The sequence below is a fragment of the Chelonoidis abingdonii genome, chromosome 6, assembly GCF_003597395.2.
Source record: "Chelonoidis abingdonii isolate Lonesome George chromosome 6, CheloAbing_2.0, whole genome shotgun sequence".
Classification (NCBI taxonomy): domain Eukaryota; kingdom Metazoa; phylum Chordata; order Testudines; family Testudinidae; genus Chelonoidis; species Chelonoidis abingdonii.
Genome location: NC_133774.1, coordinates 90,800,685 through 90,826,098, shown reverse-complemented (window position 1 = coordinate 90,826,098; position 25,414 = coordinate 90,800,685). Strand labels below are relative to the sequence as shown.

Genomic DNA, 25,414 nt, shown 5'->3' with positions numbered 1-25,414 from the left:
CTGGAAACCTCTGAGTAAAACCCTGTTGTTCTCACTTCAATACAGGGTGTATGTGTCTACTGAGTTTACAGCATAAAGTCATATTTCACTTAAGGTTGATTTCCTTAAGCTGTGTATATGTGAGAGGTGCCACACTGACATGCTTGGACACAGAAGTCCTCTGTCAACCAGACACATACCTGTACAGTGAGAGAGCAAGCTTCTCTGTACAGTCCTACTGATATGCCTCCGCCTTAAGTCAGAGGAACCATCCCTAGCTTAGTTCAGCCTCCATAGGCCATTCACTCTGGCCACTCAGCTCAGTTCAGGTTGTCCAATTCCTAGTAGGAAAGTGCATATTAAAAAGGCACCACTGTTGGCAAACACTATCCAGCCGTGGTAATGTTAGTACAACTTGGTCCAATTCAGATCCAGTTTCTTCTGGATTTTAGAGACTAGCAAACCTTCAGGATGCCAAAACTGGTAAAGTCCACTAAAAGCAATGACTAAGGCATATGGATCCCTTGTTGATGGGCATGACCAAGCAGCCTGCAGAGTATCTGAACAGTTACAGTCAGGAGATTGGGTTGTGTGTAGATTTTTTTTTTAAGTGGAATTGAAACATGTTTATCTTTGATGGAATATATGGTACACCTCTACCCCGTTATAACGCCACCCGATATAACACAAATTGGGATATAACGTGGTAAAGCAGCGCTCCGGGGGGGGTGGGGCTGTGTGCTCCTGCGGATCAAATCAAGTTCAATATAACGCGGTTTCACCTATAACGTGGTAAGATTTTTTGGCTCCTGAGGAAAGCGTTATATCGACGTAGAGGGGTACTTACCTTTCTGAGGAGAAAATCACTGTATAATGCATTATTTTCATACTACTGTGAGAAACAAAACTTTTCCTCCCATGATCGGCAGTTCATTCATCTGGAACACTTTCCTGTTTGATCCTTTAGGACAGTTTCCCAAACTTGAGATGCCGCTTGTATAGGGAAAGCCCCTGGCAAGCCGGGCCAGTTTGTTTACCTGCCGCATCTGCAGGTCCGGCTGATCGTGGCTCCCACTGGCCACGGTTCGCTGCTCCAGGCTAGTTTCTGGCTTTCCTTTTTTGAAGTGGAGTAGAGTATTTGATTTTTATTATTTTATTTTGTTTGGTAGGGTTACGAGATGGAAGGGGGTGACCATGTTGAGAGTGTCATTCTTACAGTGGAAATCCTTGTGGAAGAGGAAAGTTTTGTAGCATTTCCTAAGGGTGGTTAGACTCTGGATTCACCGGATCTCTTCTAGAGATTGTTCCATAGCCAGATCCCCATGATTGAAAAGGCTTGGTCCCCATCTCTCTGATGCTTTGTCCTGGACTTTGTGATCTACATTGTACCAGAGGAGCAGAGCTGTCACGTTGGTTCATAGATCAGAATTTGATTGTTAATGTAGTTGGGGCTTGATGCATTCCCTGTTTTGAAAATTAGGACTCAAGTCTTAAACTAGGAGCCCCAGTGGAGGGACATGAAATAGGCAGCCACATTCTTTACTGGCTACAGCTTGTGCATCCTCTTCATGTTTCACTTCCAATTCAGTGAATTATAGTAATGAAGCCAGAGGTGACACATTCATGGACCAAGTTGCTTATCTGGGAGGAAGGGACAAAGTTTCCTAGCAAAGTGGAGGTGAAAGAAGGTATTTTTAGATACTGATAGTACCTAGTCATCAAACTTATACATTGGTGTAACCAAAGGGATGGCGTGCTGGCCAGTTGGTACTTAAAGTTGTTTTTCTCTTTATTGATTGGAACATAAAACTTCTTCTATTTGCAACTTTTAAAAACTTGAATAATAATTAGAGAGAACATGGTGGGTAATATAATATCTTCACTGGGCCAACTTCTGTTGGTGAAAGAGACAGGCTTTCAAGCTACACATGTTCTTCAGTTCAGGGAAAGGTAGTTGTGTCACAGCTAAATACAAGGTGAAACAGAATGTTTAGCATAAAATAGTTAACACATATTCTAAGGAACCATTCAAGGTGAAGTAGCCCGTTAACACCCCTGTAGTCATAGGACAAAAAAGGGGGGCCAGTGCTTACAGAAGCAATAAATCCAGTCTCTTTATTAAGACCATTATTTTTGGTGTCTAGCAAAATTATGAATTTAAGATCTCAGGCTCGTCTTATGAAGGTTTACTTTGAGGATGAGGACTGAGAGGTCAGGTATGGAGTGATCATTTTATGAAAAGTGTTCGCCCACTGGTGATATGGTGTTTTTGTCTTATTTTTTTGTGAGTGTTCATTTGAGAGCACAGTGAGTGTCTGGGTTTGCCAACATAGTTGTCATTGGGGTATCTAGTGCACTAAAGAACGTAAACCACACGTGATAGGCATGTGTAGGACCCATAGATCTTCAAAAGTGTGTTGTGGGGGTACTGATCATTGTAGCAGTGGAAATATGTCAACAGGTTTTGCACTTGTTGTATTGGTAGGGTCTGATGCTGCTTTGAGTTGGTGGGTCCTGGTGTATGAGGAGCTTGCTTCTGATAATGAGGTTGTTGAGTTGTTTGAAGCCAGAAACGAGGAAAGATTTTTCTTTCAGGATGTGGTGCCCATCTAGTATGGGTTGTAATTGTTTAATTATACTCTGTAGGTTCTAGTGTGGGGTGGTAGGTGACAACTAGAGGTGTGCAGTTGAAGGTTTCCCCCCCTGTATTGAAGCATATTCTCTCGGGGTATTTGGGTCACCCATTCCATGATGTGATTTACTTCTCTGGTAGAGTGTCCTTTTTTGGTGAAGGCGATTTTGTGTGTGTTCAGGAGCATATTCTGCGGTATCTAAGGGCCTAGCTGTAGATAACATACTTCTTGTTACTGGATCTGTGAATGTAAGTGTGGTGATCCAGGGGTTTCTTGTATATAGTTGTCTGTAGGGTTCCATTGTTGAAGCTCATTGTGTTGTCCAGGAAGTTGATGCTGGCGCAGGACTGTCCTGGAGGGAGTTTGGTGGATGGGTGATGGTCATCGAAGTTGTAGTGGAATTTGAGGTCATCCGTCGAGAGGATGAAAATATTATCGCTGTATCTCAGGTATATCACTGATTTCAGAAATTCTTCCTTAAGGTGGCCCATGAAGAAGTTGATGTATTAGGGAGCCATCCTACTACCCATGGCTGGTCCCATAATTTGGAGAAAGTGTTTGTTGTTGAATGTAAAATTGTTATGGGTGAGGATGAAATGGATGTGTTTGCAGGGGAGATCTGAATGTTGTCCATTGTCTTGTAGGTATTTGAGACAGGCAGCTATTCATCACTGTGAGGGATGTTGTATAGGGAGACAAGGATGGTGTTCTGAGGGAGGTTGTTAATGTTGCAGAGATTCTGGAGGAGGTCGATTGTGGCGTGGAGGAAGATGGCCTTTTTTGTGGTGAGTGGTTCGAGGATGGTTTCTATGAGTTCTGATATTCTTTCAGTAAGATAGTTGTGGCCTGATACGATGGGCCTGCCTGGCTTTCCTTGTTTATGTATCTTGGGAAATGTGTAGAAGATTCTTGGGGTGGCTTCTTGGGGCATGAGCTTATATTTCGATGTGTTTGGGCAAGGATTTGATAATATCTTTAAATTCTTGCGTGAACTGCAGTGTGGGGTCATCTTTGATTTCTTTATAGTAGGTGGTATCAGTTGCCGATTCTACTTCGTATTTAGCTGTAATGCTCTGAGTACCTTTCCTAGACCTGGAGAAGATCTCTGTGTAGCTTGAAAGCTTGTCTCTTTTGCCAGCAGGGGTTGGTCAAATAAAATATATTACCTCACCCACCTTGTCTCTGTAATAGCCTGGGACCACCATGGCTACAGCAACACTTCTGATTATTTTTTTTGGCAGTTTAAAGGTTATGGGCATTACTCCATATCCCTGAGAATTAGACAGTGTGTACCTGCTTCAGATATAATCTGTCCCAATACAGCATGCATATACTTGATTCAGATGTTGGAGACATCACATCATAGCTGATGAGTTACAGGTGATGAGTTATAGGTTCGTGGTCAAACTTACTATGGCTGAGAAATTGAGCCCTGGGCAGTTTCAGCCATAGTAGTAAAATTAGAGGGGGAGATGGAGATTTTGTCATTCTCCATTGGCTAAGTGGGGCATGGTTCTTGCCCCTACTCTGCAGTGTGATCTGTGGGAGCAGAGGAAGTCTTTGGTCTGCAGTGGTGCACGAAGGTAACCACTATGTAGAAGTGACTCCAAAAGCCAATGGCACTGCAGCAAAACAAGATTAAACAAAAACAGCTGTAGAAGGTGGGGCTCATTACATCTTTTCAGCCATCTCCAGCCTGTTGCCACTTACACACAAACATCCTGAATGAGCAAGACTGAAAATGAGAGAGGGAGGAAAGCATTTGGTTCAGGTACATGTTGGTTCAAGTATTTGTTGTTAACTAAGGTTTATTTTTAAAAAACGTTTTTCAGTTTGCATGCTATGTTAAACATTTCGTTATATCACAGGCATTGTGGTATAGAAGCCTTGCTCCATGTGAGGGAGATTATGGCACCATAAATGGAAACGCAATGAGAAAAGCCTTCATGCATAGAGGGCTCTTCCCACAGTTGTTGAAGCTGCTGCACTAATCAGTGTTTGTACTGGTTTTTTGACCCGTTCTTCTCTGAGCTTACTATATACCACTAGCCTGTCATCACTTTATCTGCGTCTAATGAAAGATGAACAAAAGCATTGCAGTCATGTCCTGTTGTATGTCAGAATTTAATGAAACGCAGAGAGAATAGGCAGACTGAAAGGACATATGGGGATTACAGAATTATGTGTTTTAACTTAGTCACTTACTTGCAATGAAAGCTTTGACACCATAAGGTAGGCAAAATACACAATGACTGAAACTGCTAGGTAGTTTCCTGCTTGTACTACTTAATGACAAACTCTGGCACATGTAGTATGCTCCAACTGCAGAATCACTGACAAAGGAATGATGAATACATTCTGTTTGCATTTAATAGGATTTTGTCTAGTAAGAATATTTTAGCACATTGCTGAGTTGATACGCTGTCAATGCAATTTTAGCGCACACATGATCCGTACATTATCATCAACACCACTTCCTTCAGAGCTGATTCAGCATCCCTAAAAACCTTACTGAGGAGTACATTTCTACTGAAATGGGATTTGCATGCTAAAAACCCTGAGTCTAAGTACCAAATACTAATGTTCATTTGAAAAACCCAAACCTTACAGCATGAAACCTAGTAAGTGGGTGCAACTACTTAATTTTAATTTAAAATAGCAGTCATCTCTGATATTTTAAAATGTGAGTACAAGAATATAGAAAAAATCATTAAATCGTTAAAAATATTTTGTTACAATAATGGGGCAAAGTGTGGGCAGTTTTCTAAGCCATACGTTTTCTGTCCTAACCAATTGTAAAAACTACTTTTAAATCCAAAATGTTAGTCTGTGGCACTCAGCAGTGTTCCCTAATTATAGATAGTATAGCTGAATCCAATCTGTGAGGAGCTAGGAAGAGAGAATTATGCTGAAAGGAAATAATTTCAGATGGAAGAAATCTGTGATGATCTAATCAACAGGCCAGCATTCCGGGGCTCCAGAGATATTCAGCTTCCTCCTCATTAATTAAAAATAATCCATTGTTTGATTAGTTGCAAAAGTTTCTTTGTATTTCTCCTTCTGCAAGAAGACTGAAGTCTGCAAAGAATATCTAGCTCCTGTTGTCCATTATATTTACAATGGACTTATCTGTGGTTAGTTACTGCAGTATTTATAGTTTTGATTAACTTTTCATATTACATGCATTTAGTTTCAATAGTATAGTTGAACACATGGTTGGTAAATAACTTGGACCAAAAAGACTTAAAGATATGTTCTGTTTGGAACTTCAGTTGGACTATAATACTTACTAAGTGTACTCAGGTTTAAAAAAACTTCTATTTTCTAGGGTCTCAAAGCATGTTTTTGTTCTGAGATTTAGATTTGTTGTCTCCTGGAGCTTTTTTAATTGGATCCAGCTATTAGCAATATTTACTCTTTTCCCCGAAGCTAGTCTCCATTCTGCAGACCAAAGGCTTAGTACAAACGTTTTAGATTTTTTTGTTTTTAATAAAATGCATGGTCTAAATTACTTGCTTTCTAAATCTTATTTGCAAGCCTCAGAGGTAAAATATTTTCTGCATGTATGTTTCCTTGTTTGCATGTGTATGATGGAGGCTTTCAGTGACCTCAATTATTACAATATATTGCATGAGCTGTATGTGTATTTTAACTATGCCTGTCTGGCCATTGTTTGATTTCTGTAATCATTTGGAGGGTAGGTGGGTTTCAAATACTAAAAGTGATTGCTTCACTTCAAGGACTGTCTGAGATGGTCTAAAAATGTCTTCATACTAAAGATGTCATTGGGAAGCTGCTGGGCATTCAGCATTCTTGAAAATCAGGGCACTTAAATATGGATTTACTATCTCAGCTTTAAGCATCCATTTAAAAGTTGGCTCATATTTGTAAAAACTAATTTTCTTACTATATTTATATTAGTAATAACAGATATAAGAATTAATTTTTATATTAAGCTCTTTTTTACTTTTTTGTGGGTTTGAAAATAAACTACTCAGTGTCACTTTGATTTCTAGTCAGTTTTATTTTCAAGTTCATTTGTACTAGCAAAATGCTACAGTGTTTGGGTTGTGAACAGCACTGCAGGACATTATCCATTTGTCTAAATCTTATAATTTTTTTAAAAAATGAACATTTTTATTGGTCTTTGTTTTTGTAAGTGGTCTCTCTCTCTCTCTCTCTTTCTTGTTTTTTCAAACAAAGCTTTAAATTTGGGGCTAAATGCAACCTGACAGCAGCATCCATTTAAGACTTTGGTCTTAAGGACAGCAAAATAACCCTCCACTCTGATAACTTCCTTTGATTACTAAATTGAAATGGTATGTTTTCAAATTACATATCTGCAACAGTCCATGAACCCAAATTGTGCTGACAACATTGTGGAATGTGTTGCAAAGTTCATATATATTTACAGGAAATTTTCAGCTGTTGAATGGAAAACTGGTAGGCAATTCAGCATAATCCATAATATCCATTGGAAGGGAAGAACATTTTTAGTAGTGCAAGATGATCCATCAGGAACCTGACCTCCCGCAAGACCTGCAGACAGTTCTACATCCCCCAAACCACTTTTCCTCCCTCCTCCTGAGCATCAGGCAGAGGCTGAGACAGTCAAAAGGACAACCATAAACTTAGATTCTGAGGCTGAAAAAATAAATTACATTCCAGAGTTTGGCTTGTACGTCCTGCAGCTGCCAAACTCAGACCCAGTGTTTGTGCGTAGTTACAGGTGTTATTTCAGAGCTGGAGTACATAAGAGCCAGACAAAGTAAAGCACAATCAACTCTGCCAGCAGCAACAGGAAGAGTTGCTATAAATTACTTTTCAGCTTCAGTTTGTGCTGAATATGATGTAACTAGCCAAAAAAACATACAGTGAATCTCTCTGAGCTATGCAGAAGAGCACAGAGAAATGTGTAGAGCAAGAAGGGAGAGTCTGACATGGCTCTCAGTGTGAGAAAAAAAGTAGGGAATTCTTATTTTCACCAATGAGTCTTTGCTTCCCTTTCCCTCTTCCTTTGCACCACGGAGGGATGGCTACAGAAGAGTCTATACAGGATAGAGTATGGTTACTTCTGTCCCACCACAAACTACTTAGTTTTCAATATTTTCTTTTATATATGTTCATTAAAGTGCCCAGAAATATGACACATTAATTACACAGGAAAGCAGTGGTGCCGCTTTAAGTTTTGGATGAAAAGCAAGGAACTGAAGGAGGTTTTTTTTCTCTCCTTCATATGTGCGTAAAAATCGTAATGTGAGAGGGATTAGTGCATGATATCTATCTACTAGAAAAATTACCTGTTGCTGTGTTGATAGCATATGTATCTGAACTGGTTTATGGTTTAACTGCAATTGTGGTTTAGGACAAACTACATTTGGTGCCATGTTACAAAAAGACTTGATCTAGCAGCTAAACCATCTTCACCCACTGTTTACCAGCGTCCACTACATATGATGGATTAGAAAGCAGATGGGAATGATTGAAATATTGTATTTGAAAAAGTGCTAATAATGACTGGTTCTCCTGCAGTTTGTTGCACTGAAAGTGCCTTTTTCAGCTTTGTGAAAATAGGAGGTGAACGTGCAATCTGAGGATATCAGACATGCTGCTTCCACCCCAATTGGTGATTCTCTGCACCTCAGTTTTGGAAAACTGCCATAATTTCTACAGATCCTGAGAAAGAAAGAAAAAAAATGTGTGCTGTCCCAATTCTCAATCTCTTTTTTCCCCCTAAATATAGTAACTGAGGCTTAGTGCCAAGAGCAAGAACCCTATGTAGGAAGCAATAGTCTAAGGAAACAGACACAATTTAATTGTTCCAGGTTTTTTTCAGATGTGGCAGATGATCACTACCGTATATACTCGATCATAAGCCAATTCGTTTATAAACCGTCCCCTCCGCCCCCCAAATGGATATATAAAAATGGAAAATTTTTATGACCCGTTCATAAGCTGACCCTGTAATTCGGGGTCAGCAAACTTTGGCTGCCAGGCCATAAGGACAAGCTGCTGATGGGCCAAGATGGTTTGTTTACCTCGATCGTCTGCAGGCACAGAGGTAAACCTAAGTAAACAAAGTGTCCCGGTGCACCATCTCCTTACCCTGAAGGGCCGGGACAGCAACTGGTGGGGAAATTTTTGGGGGGTGGGGGAGAGAAGCTGGGGGTCAGGGGAGTGACCCCTGTAACCACACCCCACATGACCCCAACTGTAGCCTGGGACCCCCACACTCTCCCCATCCCATCTCTTCCCACCTTATCTGGGGAGGGCCAGGGGAGGATGTCTCTGGCCTGGCTGGAGCTGCTCCAGCAGGCTGGGTAGTGTGGCCGCAGCCTACTCCGGTGGGCCAGACCGGGCGGCGCAGCTGCAGCATGTTCCAGCAGGCTGGGCTGGGCAGGGCAGGGCAGCACAGCCGCAGTGTGCTCCAGCACCTGGGCGACACAGCCACAGCCTGCTCTGGGAGGCGGGGCTGAGCAGCACGGCTACAGCCTGCCAGCCCCAGAGCTGCAGCTGCTTCGGAGGCTGCGGGGAGAGCAGCATGGCCAGAAGCAGAGAGACTCTGGCCCCATCTCTTCCCTTCTGGCTGTGCTACCTCTCCTTGTTCCCTCTGTTGGGGGGAGGGGCTGTGTCCCACCTCTCCCTCTCTATACCTGTTCATAAACCGACCCCCTTCTCTGCTGCTTCCCTTTTTTACTAAAAAACTTCAGCTTATGAATGAGTATATATGGTATATTCTAGCAAGAGAGAGATACATCTAATATACAACAAGGTTAATACGGAATGTCAAATATAAAAAATACATATCACAATAAGAACCTCTTTTCTTTCATATAGCCAGAGAGTTTGTGCTACAAGTAGGATTCCAATACTTTTAGCTTGTCAGCAGTAACTTTTAAGAAACAGACTACATCCCCAGCACACAATTAGTCTTTTTATTGTTTGTTTTATATATTTATTATTAATTACTAGTTTAATAAATGAGCCCAAACACTTACCCCTAACCCTGAGTTTCCTAAGTAAGTCCCTTGTTGTAGTCAGAAGTTGCATTCCAACAATTTTATGGAAGAGGCCACACAGTGAAGAAATCAAGGACACAGGAGAATTTTTCCGAAGCCTGTGACCATTCAGCACTTAATGGTTTTAATGAGACTGTCAATTCAGTTATATAAGCCTCTGAAATTCCTCCCTGTGATGTAAAGCTGATGATGGCTGACTGCCGAATCCTTAGAAATTCAAAATTGTATCCCTTGTTGTAGTAATGGTAAAGGGTGAACAAAGAGTTAGGGGGATTGTAGGGCGTTAAGGAATAGCCTGCATCAACTTGAAATTGACTAAAGCATCCTCTTCTACCTCCAAATTGTTCACAAAAACGACCTGTTTCCAGCTTTCATTTTCCCTGGGTTTTTTATCGGTAAATCTATCTTTAAGAAGTGATTTGTGCTAGATTAGTAGATAATTATATAATTTAGACTCAAGCTGCCAAAAATCTTGAAACTACTTACATTTTATTATTACTGCAAAAACGGATTGTTATAAAGTGCCTTTCCCTTGAAAGGCTGTAAAAGCAAGCTGTAATACAAGTAGTTTTTAATGCACTTAACTGCTTTCTTTTTGAGCCAATGCAGTGCCAATAATAGAACATAAAATGTTTGACTGCTCGCTGAGTATAACTGAAGAAGTCGTGATGCAGTGTAAAATGACACTTAAAGTCACAGAAGTGAATGGTTAAAAACAAATCAAAAAGACATCAAAATGCAAGGAAATGTAAAGCATGCCAATGCTTTGTAAAGAACCTGCATTCGAAAGCTGTACTGGCCATATTGCCCAGTTTAGTAGCAATATTATGCTCTACAGTTTGCATAAGCCAATAACTGCTTTCACTGAAGTACATTCGGTACAGCAAATCAGCAACTTGAGTATGAATAGATGTTAGACACATTCTGGCAAGCTGTATTGGCAAAACGTTGGTTTGCTGAAATGTAAATTCTTTATTTAATGTTTTCTCATTTACCTTTTATCCCTTTCATCCCAGGATAGATGCAGCACTTGTCCCCCAGATACAGTTTTTACAAAAATGTGTTTTAGCCTCATGCCCCCTAGGTTAGACACTTGCCTAAAGGAAATAATGCAATTGTATCTTACGTCTGCTTCCAGAGCTTTGAAGCAATAACTTCCTCTTTTGTAAAACTAGATGAGAAAAGGAAAAAAGTATTTATTTATTCTAATGCTAAGTGTAACTTTTTAGAAGTAGTTTTGTAGAATAATTGTTATTTTTGAAAACAACAGACTCACTGATTCAACAGGCTTAAGTTATGATTGGGATTGGTTTGACAGTTACAGATGCTTGTTTATCCAGATATGTTGGAGTCTAAAAATCCTACTATAGAAGCACATTTGATCTAATGGTTTACAGAGGCACACGAGTCAATGCTCTAAACAGCATCTGCCCTTAAAAATAGGAACTTCATTTGTGTCCATATTTAGGGGCACATAGATTTTTAAGCAAGATTAGCAAGTCCTACTGAAGTACTTGAAAATGTTTCACAAACTGCCATTCCTCTAAAACACTTTTTAAAAAAATTTTTAAACTTTTAAAAACTTTTAAAAAGTTGAGTGACATTGTATCAAGTACACCAACACAGTATGCATGTTTAATATGTATTTTCCTTTTCCAAAGGTTCGACATCGGTGGTATGAGCTTGTTGTTAAACACAAATATACAAGAAGATATGGTGACATTGAGAAATTCCTCAAGGAAGATCAGGTCAGTTTAGTTTATTAACATTTTCAAAATAATCACCCTGTGTTGTGTCACAGTATAAACTGATTTTAACTCACTATATATACTCGTTCATAAGCTGATTATGTTTGGTAAAAAAGTGACGCATCAAAGAATGGGGGTCGGCTTATAAATGGGTCTATAGCAAAATTTGATGATTTTAAACTCTGTGGAATCATTGAATTGAATATCTAATACATTGTCATTTTGTTTACCTGGAGCATTCACGGGCATGGAGCCACTCAGCTCCCATTGGCTGGGAACAGCAAACAACGGCCACTGGGAGCTGAGGGGCTGCGTGCCTGTGAACGTGGCAGGTAAACAAAACATTCAGGCCTGGTAGAAGCTTACCCTAATGGACCAAGAGCCAAAGTTTGCCAACCCCTGAAATATATGGTCAGCTTATGAAAGGGTCATACAGTTTTTTCTATTTTTACCTAACCATCTTGGGGGGGGGTCGGCTTATAAACAAATAGGCTAATGAACAAGTATATATGGTACTCTCTAGCTGTGATTTGTCAGATATCTGCATCTGAGACCTACACTATCAGGCTTTTATAATATTCAAAAGTAGTTTCCAAGGTCCTGTCTTTCTAGGCAAAAGATGCTGGTTTAACAATGCTGACTAAGCAATTTAAACTCTGTTTCAGCCAAACCAGGTTAACGGGTTGACCAATGAATGTGGATGGAGCAAAATCTTGTTATAATCAAGTTAACAGTCCAGGTTATAGCTCAGGTAGAGATTTAGGCTAGAACATAGTTTTATAACTAGGTTAAGCCTCAACTACATGCTTAACCATAGTTGTAAAACTCTTGCTTAGTTGTTGATGATGTCAAAGAATCCTACCTCTTGTATTTATTACATATATGCAGTAGGACCTAAATCACGCTGTTCTGACAAGATCACTCACATTTAGTTTACTCACAATTTTTAACTTAAATATGTACATGCATCCTACACAAACACACTCTGACATTATTGGTGCTGCTATGTTCTATATACTAAAGTATAACAATTCAAACTTTACTTGCAACATATGAGATTTTTTTTAATGGCTGATCAGACAACATGCTGTATTTTTCATGACAATAGATTGCCACTTTCCATCTTGCTACAGCAGTGCAGCTCTTATTAGTCTTCTGAACACTATCTTCTAGACCTAGATCACACTCTTAATATGCATGAGAAGCCAGAGAACTAGTCAAAAATCCACAGCAAACAATGTGTTCTGATAAACCTGTTTACATAGATTTTTTTTAAATATATGTTTGTGTATTATGCATATTTTAATTCTTATATAAAGGGGTGCAGTTTCAGATACATGGAAGCTGTCATATCAGCCCCTGGTAGGCAAACAAAAAGCAACTGTATCCTTCAGCTCTCTATTAAAAGCCAAGTTGAACGGCAATATATTTAGAATGGTGATTATGCCAGATAAGGATCAATGTTTTTCTGCTTTCTAAGGAAAATTTTTTTGAAATCATAACTGCAGAGTTTTTAAGCTGTTATCTTTAAGAACCTTCTTTTAATTTTATCCAGTAGGGTGTACAATCTGTGGCACAACTAAGTTCTGGAATGATTACATGTGAAATCAAAGCACTTTCTTGGCCTTACTTATCACAAAAGAACGTTGTTACTTTAAAAGTCTGCAAAAAATGCAAATGTGACTAATCCAATTTGGGATATCAGAAAACCAGTGTTTACTGCATTTTAATGTTTGAGATTTGGGTGAAATTATTACAACTGTGCAAAAAAGATTTCAAAATTTGGTTTCATTCTGATTTGGAACAAAACCCAAATATTTAGCAGTTCTCTGTGAAAAGGAATGGAACTCTGTCTCCAGGATACTCTGCCTGCTAAGGAGCTGAACACAGAGAAGCTCTAGGGTCTTCAGTTCCAAGGCAAACTACACTGTCCACAAACACTTTTTAATTTAGCCAAATTGACCAAGTCTGATGGTAAAATCCTGAGGATAATTTCTAGAGCTGGTTTGGAAAAAAAAGTTTCAAGAAATATTGAATTAAAATGTATATTTTTTAGTGGTAACGTTAGTCTTCTTTCTGGCACTAGATGGTATGTTACGTTGCATGAAAACATACACCCACCACTTACTAATCAGGATTGTTCGCTTGGGCATGACCGCAAGAGTTCACTTGACATTGGTAAAAACTCTGGTCAACATAAGGGGAGTGAGTTTTCAAACCCACACTTGTATTTGCAGCCCATGTTTATGTCAGTAGACACATTGTGATCAGGTTAGGTTGCAATATCAGGACCAGCGTCAATCTAGCTCAAGTGATTTGCATCTTCAGAAAAGGATATGGTAACCAAGGGTGAAATCTTGGTTCCGTTGACTTCAGTAAGGCCAAGATTGCATTCCATAATTCTCCTTCCTGATTGAGACTCTCAAAATCAGCATTAGGGAGAGCTTTGCCTTTTCCTGCTAGTCAAGAATTGTAACTGGTCTGTGTACCCACTTGAAGGGACCAGCCTGAGACAGAAACCCATCATTTTCAATTGATTTCAGTTAACAAAATTAAGCAGGCATCTCAGAATGGATTGTTTCACTTGATACATACCAGTGACTATTCTCCCTCCCTGCATGTGGAAAGGTCCCATCTGAGAAAGAAAATCAACTAAAGACCATTCAAATTTCTGTCATCTTAGAGTAAAGGCAAATTGCACTCTCATGAGACATTTGGAAACAGCTCAGTTGGTGATTGAGAGAGAGAGAGAACATGGACTTCAACCTGAAAAGCAGGGGAAGAAACAGCAGAAAAGCATTTTCCCGACATAAGATGCTGACTCTAGCTGATTATCAATCTCTAGTGTAAATATTCTTTTGGTAATATATTTAATGAAACAATAACAATCCTCCTCCGATTGAATAGTCTCTAAGAGAGACGGACAGACAGAGAACTGTATTTTGGAGAAAAAAATATGTACCTGTTAAAAGAAAAATAGCTTTGTACATGAAATGAGGTTGGGTACTGTATGCAGTGTGTTGGGAGCTATGTGAAACAAGTTTGTCTTTAAAAAGAAGCCAGCTAGCTGTGTTTGGTTACAGAATGAATGGGTGTTTTCTTCTTCTTGCAGGCTATGGGTGTCTACCTGTATGGAGAATTAATGGTGAATGAAGATGCAAAACAACAGGAACTTGCCTATAAATGCTTTGCTGCAACACAAAAACAAATGGATGTGTCCTCAGCCAAAGTGGTGGCAGAGATGCTATTCTGAAGAGGTGATTTTTCTTGATTAAAGTATTTAATCCTCAAGCTGCTGTGAGAGAATATGCACAGCGCAGTAAATAAACTCTAGCACAATGTAGAATTTGCTGATATTCAGCTCGAAGAATCACTCATTAAATTTCTTGCATTTTTTTTTTCTACACCATTGCTGGAGCAATGGATCATTGAGGCACAAGGGATCTAGTTGAGGAGCATGGAGAAGAGAGGGGTTTTTGTACTAAGACACATCTACATTTATAACACTTCTTAAACATGGCTGCACTCACACCTGCAAATAGAAAACGTGATATGAACTTGCTAGGGGATGGCAATTACTGGAGTTGTTTAACAAAATCTGTGTCACATGAGGCATTGAACTCATACACTTACAAACTAATTATCCAGAGTGGTTCTGGCATGATTCAAGTTAGTGTGGCTTACATGCTTTTGAGTATTTTGTGTGAGGAAGTTAAAATTAGTGTTGGTTATGCTAGGAAGTACCTGTTTATAAAGACATGCTAATGACTATCACATAAAGATAAACATTTTATAGCTTTATTTTGATTTGCTTCTGGTTCTACTTGAAATTAGTGGCTAAGGGACAAAAGTAGAAGTCATCTCACTAAACTTGGGTGAAAAAAAAGCAAAATTGCAAGTAAAGTATAACCAAAGACATTAAATAAACTGGCCTTTTACACCAAATACTATATAGATAGTGACATATTCCCTTCTTTCATCCTATTTGAAAGGTTACTTTATGGTGTTTGTACGTGCATGTTTACCCCATAGTCAATTAGGTTTGGTATGAAGATCCTTTCCAGTACAGCATACCTCAGATTTTTGTGTAATGATACAAGCCATCTGACAGCCTGTTTTCCTCGTTCCCATAACTTTACAGTTGATTTGTGGTACCACAATTCAGACAACGAGTTAGCAAAAACATTGCTCAGTGTTTGGTATTGAACAGGACCTGTACAGGTAGGCAATGCTTGAAATTAGGCTCCATTTGAGTTTGTGGCATTTATTTTATTTACATGGACTAGAAGAGTGGGTTTCAATTGGGGGTCTGTGAGCCCTTTCAGGCAGGCTGCAGTGCCCCGTGGCTCAAACCTGGTGCCCCGAGCCTCAGCGCTGAAGCCAGCGACCCCTCCACCCCAGCCAGGAGTAGCAGGGGGCTGAAGGCAGCAGCCCCCGTCCCAAAGCTGGGAGTGGTGCAGGGCTGAAGCTGGGGTCCCCCATCCCAATGTGAAGCCTCAATGTGCCTGCTGCCCCTAGCTCCCCTCCTGCCTGCACACAGCCCTGAGCTATCTCCCTCCCCACACCCTGAGCAGTTTTCAAACTTTGAATTGAGGTCCCCCTCCCCCCCCGAGTTGTTGTTTTTTTCTTGCATTCCCCCACAGCCCAGACAGGCAGAGTGGTCTCCTGAGTGAGGGGGTGGAGATGGTGCACTCTCCCTGGACCCTGCTATGCGGAGCTGGCTTGAGCCCTGCTAGCCTTTGCCCCCCTAAACAGAAGTAAAACTATGTCTATGGGGAGCCCTGAGTTCCCCCTACCACCCCTGCTGGGCCCTGGTTATATATACATTGTATATGTCCTAGTCCACAGGTTCTCAACCTTTTTCTTGCTGAGGTCCCCTTCAAAATGCTATAAAAACAAGCTATTTATGAATAGCTCTGTTCTTCTGGTACATAGGTAGTAACTACACACCTGTGTCAGCCAGGAAAACTGCGGTGGGTTTGGAATAGGCTTAGAGTGCCAGCATAGCAGTTACAGGGGGGTCTTGCTTTCTAAAACAGGTAGGAGACCAGTTATAGAAGGTTTGCATGCATAGTCATGTTCAGATCATCTAGGCTGAGAACCACCTACCGACCCCCAAACAAAAAAACACTATTAACATCTGAGCCTATTTGTAATGCTTTCAAATGTTTTTAATAGCACCAAGCACCATAAATATGGAGTTAGAATGGTTTGCTCTGCTGCGCTATATGGTGTTCTCTACCAAGAGGCTCCTAGATACCTAGGGGAGTTTTATTAACGTTAAAAAGATTAAAATTATTATAACTCCTTTGGTGATTGCCTTTGTGTAACTTCCCTATGCTAGTTAGTGCATGTGTCCTATAAGCAGCTTGGTTCTAACATGTGAAACGGGTGATCTAAATAAAATTTTTTAAACAGCTACCTGAAGGAAATGAGATCTTAAAGATATTGTCACAGAAAGTGCTTAAGATATCAAGATTTACAATCACTGTTGTTTTAAACCTCATCGTGTGATAGGAGAGAGACTACACAAGTGTCCCTTAATGTTGTGGCTGTTTGGGTTCCTGGCATGCTGATTTGTGATTTAAGATTAAAATCACATTGCCAGGGATTACCACATAACCGTGACTGTGCCTCCTATTATGAGAATCCTATCTTATATATGCATTGGAATCCTCTACAAACAAAAGGAGAAAATGCACCATTGAAGACCTTCATCTGATCTTTCGTTATGCTGAGACAAAGACCTCTCTAACAAGGTGCAGAGCTTAGCTGATTGGTGAACAGTGATTGATTTCCTCTTTGTTCACAGTGGCTAAGTTCTGCACCTGAAGAGAAGGTGAGATGGGAAACTTCTTAAAAGTCAACCTACCCAGGGGCGAAGTAGTTTGCTGGCTGAGGTACACGGTGGGTTGGGGTATAGTTTTATAGTGTGTGTGAAATCTGTCTTGCAGAGCATAAATGATGGTAGAGACTTGGAAAAGAACAGACTTTTCCTGTCAAGAATGTAAGAAATGCACTGTAAACAGTCAGGTTTGGCTGCAAGCAAAGAAGCAGTTAATAAGTCTGAATAATTTATACATATTGTAATGTAATCTCAATTCTTTTCTAAAAGTTGGAGACATATGTTTGTTCTAAACCAACTTAAGTCTGTAAAGCTATGCTTTATAAAGTTTTAGCCAGTGATTTCTCTATGCTTCTTGCTTAGCAATGTGTATTGTTTGCAGGAAATGCTTTTTTACGGCTGCTGCTGTTCCAGATTGTTGATGGACCCGTCCTCCGGTGCCTACTGAGCTGATATCAGTTCTGATTTTACATACTGGCTCAGTTCAGCAGGAACAGGAGTCGAGCCCTAAAGCAAAAAGATGTGCCTATGAAAAGTGTAACTTCTTCTGTCTGAAACCAAATCTAGTACAGACTGTGATACTGTGCTTTTGAACACACGAGGCGTTCTAAGGAAGAAAAGCTTCCTCACTATTGTGGAGAGAACTCCTGGGTTTTTTTCTTTTCTTTTAGTAGAACACACAAAAGATATGTAGTTAGTATCACTATTTTCACAAGCCTTGCTAACGTTAAATTGGGAAGAGCTGAAGTGAAAACAAGCTCCCTCAACAAATTATCTTTCCCCTTGGACTGATACTCTAATGGCCATAGCACCAAAGTAGGGTGAAACTGTAGGCATCTACAATGTGACTCTAAGTTTGCTCTTGCAGTGTGGGAAGACTAGTTAACATGACACTTCTAAATTACATAGGGAAACCTGTGACAGAACACATGACAGTCACATGACTTAAGTAATTCCAATTCATAACTGTATTACTAAATAAATACCTGGTCAGATGGTGTAATTCAGCTCCATTTAAGCATCTGGCCCTTAATTATATTACTGTTCGTAACCTAAAGAGGGAACACCCCCCCCCCTTTGAAAAAAGTGGGACAGTTAAGACTATACAGCGAGCTTTTACAAACAGTCCTTTATGGCGACACAATTATAAATTTTACTACTGCACAGAAAAAAATCTTAATATATCTACTACTAAATCCTGGTAGTACTAGGATTTCATTGAACCTGCTAGACATCAAAGGAAGGATTATGTGCCTGCTAAAACGATCAGCTGACAAACATTTACCTCTTAGTATGTATCTTTTCAAGAGGCTTTTTGCTACCAAGCATGTAAGAAAAAAAGCACCAACTGCTCCTCACCCCTTAAAAAAAAAGACAGTACTGTGGTTCTAACTAGTTACCTAGCACAAGCCACTTGCTGACCCTTGTTGTTGTTAAGATTTATTGTATGGTGTTATGACAATTCTGTATTGCAAATACCAGAACAACTTATGTATGTCCATGTACAAAAAAGGTGTTGAGAAGAGACCTGTTGATTTGAAGAAACACTTTAGCAAAGGGACATCTCTGAAGTTAAGCATTTCACACTAAGCACAGCAACCAATAGCAAACTGCATGAAAGTCTCTGCCATGCCAGAGCAATTAAGTGGATTTCTTGGAGAGACTTCTTTGCTGGTCTCCTCTACCATCTCAAGGGAGGTTTAGATCAAGGGTGAGGGTTGTTTTGAATGTATGATTTGGTATAAAGATCCTAATCTAAAACACTAGAAGAAAGTCAGTTATTTTGGTCATGGAGTGGACTGAACACAATGATCACTAGAAGCAGGATTGGTTTTCTTTACAACTAGATTTACTGAAAACTTTTTTCTCCCCATGTGATGCTTCATTTGTATCGTAGAGGCACCAAAGTTAACTCCTCTCTATGCAAAGACTACTGGACGCTTCCAAAAATTGATCTTTTCATGGAACTGGACCCTTAAAAATGAGGGGTGGAGGGGAAGGAGGAGTTGGGCAAATATTTACCCACAATTTGTTTTTAATAATTAAATAAAATAAATCGTGTGTGGTTTATTTCCATTGCTTAGCAATTAGGCACATTAGTACATTTATAATGCTTAAATAATCTGTCTTTTACTGTAAAGGAGAAATAGAAACTAACTTAAAAATGAGTTAGTTAATGAGTACTGATGGAAATAAATTCAACACAGTGGGGGGATTAGAAAAAACCTCCTTATACTAAGCCTATAAACAGTGCTCTGCTGGTAACTGATCTAGTAGTGTGCTCCAATACAATGGAGCATAGCTCCTCTTTCCCCTACATTCTCTGTACCACACCAAAATTCAGAAACACATTTTTAATTACCTGGGTTATATTCAGTCAGCAATTCAGAGTCTGTCTTTTAAATGCAATAAGAATTAGGAAGCTGTCTAATAGCATGCTGAGTTACTGCAATGGCTTCTAATATAGCTTCCCCCACAGAGGTAGTGACTAAGGGATCCTATTCATAAAAGAGCTATGCCCCATTTCACAGGTTTTCTGAGAACAAGTAACAAATACTCATTCTTAGTGCTTTCATTGCGTAAGGGGAAATAACTCAGAGTTGAATAAGGCACTCAGAGGATAAACACGAATCAATCATCAGTCCTGGAAAGTCTGCATCCAATAATAATAAAAGTCAATTGTAAACTAAAAGTGTTTTGACCTTTCCTTGGTTCTTGATATATAAGTGTTGTTTCAAGTTTTCCCTCTCAAAGAACCTGTTTTTTCCTGCTTGCATTTGATACTGGAAATAGCTGGAGGGTCTTACCCAGGTCTTAAGAGGATCTGATTGTGATGTCATATGAACTGCAGCTTTCCCTGCCACCAGCTGAGGAAAAGAGGGGACAACATAAGAAAAAACTGCAGCACATTTTATAGCTTCCTCTGACATTACACTTCATGCCCTCCAAACATCTCGCCCAGAACCAAGCAGGAGATGACGACAAGCTGTTGTTTCAAAAGCAATCCTAAATAGATATTGTTTTGGGAAAAAGTTAGATTATACAACAGGACAAGGACAAAACATTTTTTTCCTTTACGGTTCACCTTAGAGTGGAGCTCGCAAGCCAGTTAATGGGCAAGCTATCGCTGACATGAGATACACAGCAGAGGATTTGGAACAAGGGGGAAGGGTCACATTTCAGCCCATCTAGTACGAAACTGATATTCACAACAATGCTGGAGTGACTGAGGCCAAGCTACACTATCAGTAAGCGTAACAAAAAAATGCCCACAACCATTGCCTTGCAAATAAAACAAACATACTTTCCCCGAACGCACACACACACAAAACTCGATAGATCCGATTGTAGACCTAACCAAATTGCGTAACAGAGTATTTACAGGACTACAACCCAATTCAACAACATGATCATAATGTGGTTCAATCTAATCTAGAATGGCAAACTCATACTTAGTGGTAACCTGGGCCTACAAGATGTTCGTCATCCCTAACTGAGTTGACTAGCTTGTGAGGATAGGTCTACTGCCACCTGTGCCAGACCTTGACCAAAAATGGAAACACATGATGATTTCTGTTAAAGTACCAAAAAAGCACTTACTTCTTAGCCTGGGCAACATAGTAGGGAACAGTGCTACATATGTTGGCTACAGCGGAAGCAAAGATCACAGCTTTGGGTCACATACATTGTAGCTTGATTCAGGTACAGGAGCCGTAGCTTTTCCACTGGTATGTTAATGTTCTTGAGTGTGACATATACAGCATGATAGCATTTATTGCTGACGTCAAACTGGAAATACAATTAATACTTGAGTGGAACAGCTGATTAACATGTTTTCATTTTTTTTTTTAAACAGAGGGTTGATCTGGCTAGTGATTTTAATGTGAGAAAGTGTAAAATGCATTTTGGCTCTAACTAGCATACACTGATCCATATGTTATTTGATGAAAAATTAGAATGCAGTGAATGAAAAAATTAGAATTCAGGTTAGCAGTGGCATGTGTATACTACAGTCAGACAATTTGTCCCAGAATTTACCCTTCTTATAGATGTGTGCTCCAGAGAGTCAGCTTTCATTAAAAAAAAAAAAAAAAAAAAAAAGCATTAAGCCCTTTTAGTTGCATATAACCTCAAAAACATAACCCAAGAGTAATCAGTGATCATCCAAATCAGCCAAGAGCATGAAACAATGAAAGGGGAGTGAACAGCCCTAGTCACTACTTGGGGCCCTATGAACTCTGCAATAGTGTAGCTCTGGAATTTGGCACGTTTCAATGCTACCACAAAATTAATAATTTTTTGCTGCACAGTTTATTTTGCTGCAGCCAGATTCCTGACATTTTATTTTCTATCTCACTGCCCTTGTGGGATGTGCCTGCAGCTCCCTCTTGCTCTACATCTTTCCCCTCAAGGGAGAATTACTTGCATGACAGTGCATGTTCTTTTCATGGTTCTACATAAGAAGAAGAGTGGGGGAGGGAGCTAGAGTCCAGTTCGCAGATAGGGATCAAGTGGAGACAAAGATCGGGGTTAGGCAACAGAGCTGTAGTTAAGTCCAAGGAAACTGAGACAATGAATGAATGAAGTTGATTACAAGCTCCCACTTTCTCTGAGCTGGCCTTCCCACACAACAATGCAACTGCTGAAGCAAGGAGAACACAGTGAAATATTCAAGTATCAAAAATAATTCATGAATTGTACATCACTAAGTGTTTTCAGCTATGAGCCAAAGTTATGTATGCACATGTGTTAAGATGTGGCGTGATTCAAAGGGCAATGAAGAGTAAGCCATGGAGATACAATAAATAGTCCCAATGTGCACCACAGGCAGTACACAAGGCCCTAGGGGTCTAAAGACAGAAACCCACTGCTCAGTTGCAGCAAAAAGACTGATGAGCTTTTAGGCACCATCAAAAAAATTACAAAGAAGACAAGACATTCTGCCTTTGCATTAGATCATGGTGAGACACCTTCTGGAGTACCTTATTCAGTTTTAGATCCTGCACCTCAATCAGGATGTGCAAATCATCAAGAGCCAGAGAATTATGGTACCTGAACACAAGTATGGAAGGTCTTAATTATAATGAAAAGTTCAAGAGTTAGGGTAGAAGCCACAAAGGAACTTCGGTGTTGCAATGCTGAGCAGCATGGCACCTAGCTTTTAGGTGCCTAGAAAATCATAGGAACATCAATGTGATCTACAATGCCTGTTAGGCACCTAGGCTCCTGTACAACAAATGGGGAGAGACAGGCGCCTAATAATATGCTCCATAAAAGCCAACATGCTAGACAGAGCCCCACCCCTCTTTCAGAGATAGGCGCCTCAGTCTGGGCTGCAGGGAGAACCGTATCTCTACTTAAGAGATCCAGATGAGACCCTCCCTCCGCCAGCTGGTGTCAGGCAGGTTGGGTACCTAAACCACTTCTGGAGGGAATGAGTTAGGTGCCTGCTTTACTCCACATAAAATGGCCAGAGGAGAACAGGATGGTAATGCCCCACTTATAACTTTTAGCCCAAGGGTTATCGCACTTACTTGGAATGTGGGAGACCCAGTTCAATTCCCGCTCTAGCCACAAAGCTCTAGGAGATATTCTGATGTGGGCCCCCTCACTCTCTCCTGCTGAAACTGTTCCACTGTAGCTAAATAATGAAAGTGTCATTGGAGCAGGGGGACTGGACTTGGGGTCTGTGCTCTCCCAGTTGTGTACCCTAACCACTGGTCCACAAAATCATTCTCTTTTACTCTGCCCAAAGACTATTTAAGTGTTTATCCACAGTGTGGAACAGTCATTGGGCCAGAGAGAGAGAGAAAATGATTCTATAACCAGTGGTTAGTCTATTTTGAAAATATAGGTACCAAGTGAGTTTAGGTGTACGTGGGATTTGGTCGGAATTCTGCGGATCACAATAGAGCCAAAACTGGGATTTACGTACATAAACCTAAGTGCTTTTGTGGATCTGGATCTTTATGTTTATAGGTGTTACTGAATATATAAGTACATAGAAAGGAAAGAGAATTGTGGAATCTCTTTGAACTAAGCAGTAACAAGATGCCAATCTATTGGAAATCTTAATAAAATAGATTAACATTTAGGAGACGTAGTGTCACCCTTAGTTCTCTTTACGGAAGGACTTCAGCAGATTAAAATAATCTCCAGACCCTCTCTTCCTCAACCTAGCCTGAGCAAGCTCTCCCCTGCTTTCTTCTCCTTCAACAATAGTTTTCCCACTTCACTAGCCTCCCAACTAACAGACAGTGCCTGTAGCCCAACCATTGTCAGTGGTTTGGCAAAAACAATCTAGTATTGTCCACTCTGTCCTTACCACTACCCAACACCACCACATAAACACATTGTTGGCTCTCTGTTCATTTCCTCCCCAACTCCATGCCATCCCCAAATTTTGGCTTGACCTTCCCAGTCAGACCTGTCTTTCCTTGATAGTTTCTTAGGAATTAAATATACAATTGGTCTTTTAACATCAGAGAGAGATCCAGGCTGAGAATCTAGAGCTGAGAGTAGGGGCTATTTTACCAAAATTCAAAGGTGGGAAAGACGGAACAGGTGATTATTTGAGCATTGACAATATGTTTGTATATATAAATCGGATTACATTCCTAACTACATACACATGATTAAATAGACTGCAAAATCAAGATTAGGCACTGGTTACCACTGATTCTTCCCACCTTCTATACAGATGGACATTCTATTGCGTAAAAGAGCCAAGGGGATGGCACTTTTCCGATGCATACATTGGTCCATTGGACAGCCCTTGTGTTTTTCGTTTCAACAAAGGAAATTAATGTAGAAACTTCAAGTAACATAAGGTTCTCAGAGATGTAAGAAAATTCAGGATTGGGGTCTGAAACACCATCCTTAACTAGCGCTATTGTGCCTGGCTATTGCAGGGGGATATCTGAACAGTGGGTGTTGATACATCCCATATGTGCTCAAATACTATTGTGCAATGGGAGCAAGCTAAATCCTTTTGTGTTCAGAGATGTATTTTCCTGGGGCATAATATTACTGGCTGTGAATCTACGAAAGCTGCTAGTGCTAAAATAAAAAGGAATTTCCATGCTTTCAGTGTTTTTTTTTGGTATGTATGGTTTAAAAGACAGGAATAGATGTACATGAACTCGATCATGTACCTGAAACATGTATATTTTGATGTACATTAAATATATAAATATCAAATGGAAAAATTCTTACCAATAATCTCCTTTCTGCTAGCATCTCCCACAAGACATCTGGGCTGCTCTTCTCCACACTGCAGCTCTCAGAGGGGGTCCAAAGCTACAGTGCTGGCCAACCCTCTCCCCCCAGCTTGGTGCCACATGAGTCATTCCAATGCTGCACAGAACTCACAGAAAGATATTAGTAACTTCACTGGGAACACAACTATGTATAACTGGCATGTGGCCAGCAGCTCCAGACAGCTTACCCATTAAGATAATGAAATTTGACCCAGGGAAGAGGAGAAAGGGTTAAGAAAAAGATGTGATCGCCATTGCTGAAAACAGGCAAGAAAAACAGCCAGGGAAACAAAAGAATAGCAGCTAAACCCACCAACTGACTGCTGCCAGGGAGGCAGAGAATCTGATGGCAAGCAAGAGCAGGAGACGTGGTCAGTGCACATAGCACTGCAACTTTGGCCCACCTCTGTGAGCTGCAGCGTGGAGCAGCCCAGATGTCTCAGAATTGTGAGAGACGCTAGACTACAGAAAATATGTCTGCTGAAGTTCTGTATTATTTACAAAATTTTAAAATCACCTCAACATGTAAGAGCTTTACATGGTCTCTAATTAAACTGTATCCCCCCCTTGGACAAAATACCCTGTTTCAGAGATTTTAAAGGATAGGACTATCATTCTACCCAAACAAACACTAACATGGAAGATATGGACTCTATTTTACTCACATACTTTCCTCTATAAATAAGATTCTTGACATTTAAAATCACATTCAATTAATATACTTTTAATGTTCAAGCATTATTTTATGAGTCCTGCAATCTCTAACATTCATGATGGACATTTGATGGAGTTCCCTACCAACAAGCAAAAAAGACGGTTACTCACCTTTGTAACTGTTGTTCTTCGAGATGTGTTGCTCATATTCATTCCAAGTAGGTGTGCGCGCGCCACGTGCACGTTCGTCGGAAGAATTTTCCCCTAGCAACACCCG

The 25,414-nt window shown here is 40.1% G+C and overlaps 1 protein-coding gene and 1 long non-coding RNA gene across 13 annotated transcripts in view; both read left to right on the top strand.

Moving 5' to 3' along the window:
• AOPEP (aminopeptidase O (putative)) overlaps positions 1 to 15,253 on the top strand; it is a 346,149-nt gene extending 330,896 nt beyond the window's left edge. For all 12 annotated transcript variants that reach the window (XM_075067225.1, XM_075067228.1, XM_075067224.1 and 9 more), the window contains 2 exons: positions 11,293 to 11,379; positions 14,492 to 15,253. In XM_075067225.1, coding sequence (XP_074923326.1) covers positions 11,293 to 11,379; positions 14,492 to 14,632 — 228 coding nt within the window. In that variant the 3' untranslated portion in view covers positions 14,633 to 15,253. The remainder of the gene's footprint in view (positions 1 to 11,292; positions 11,380 to 14,491) is intronic.
• A 3,359-nt stretch (positions 15,254 to 18,612) lies between these two features.
• LOC142046992 (uncharacterized) lies at positions 18,613 to 25,009 on the top strand. Its single transcript, XR_012656131.1, has 3 exons — positions 18,613 to 19,018; positions 19,072 to 24,156; positions 24,206 to 25,009. It is a non-coding gene; the product is annotated as an uncharacterized LOC142046992 (long non-coding RNA).
• Positions 25,010 to 25,414: the final 405 nt, after the last annotated feature.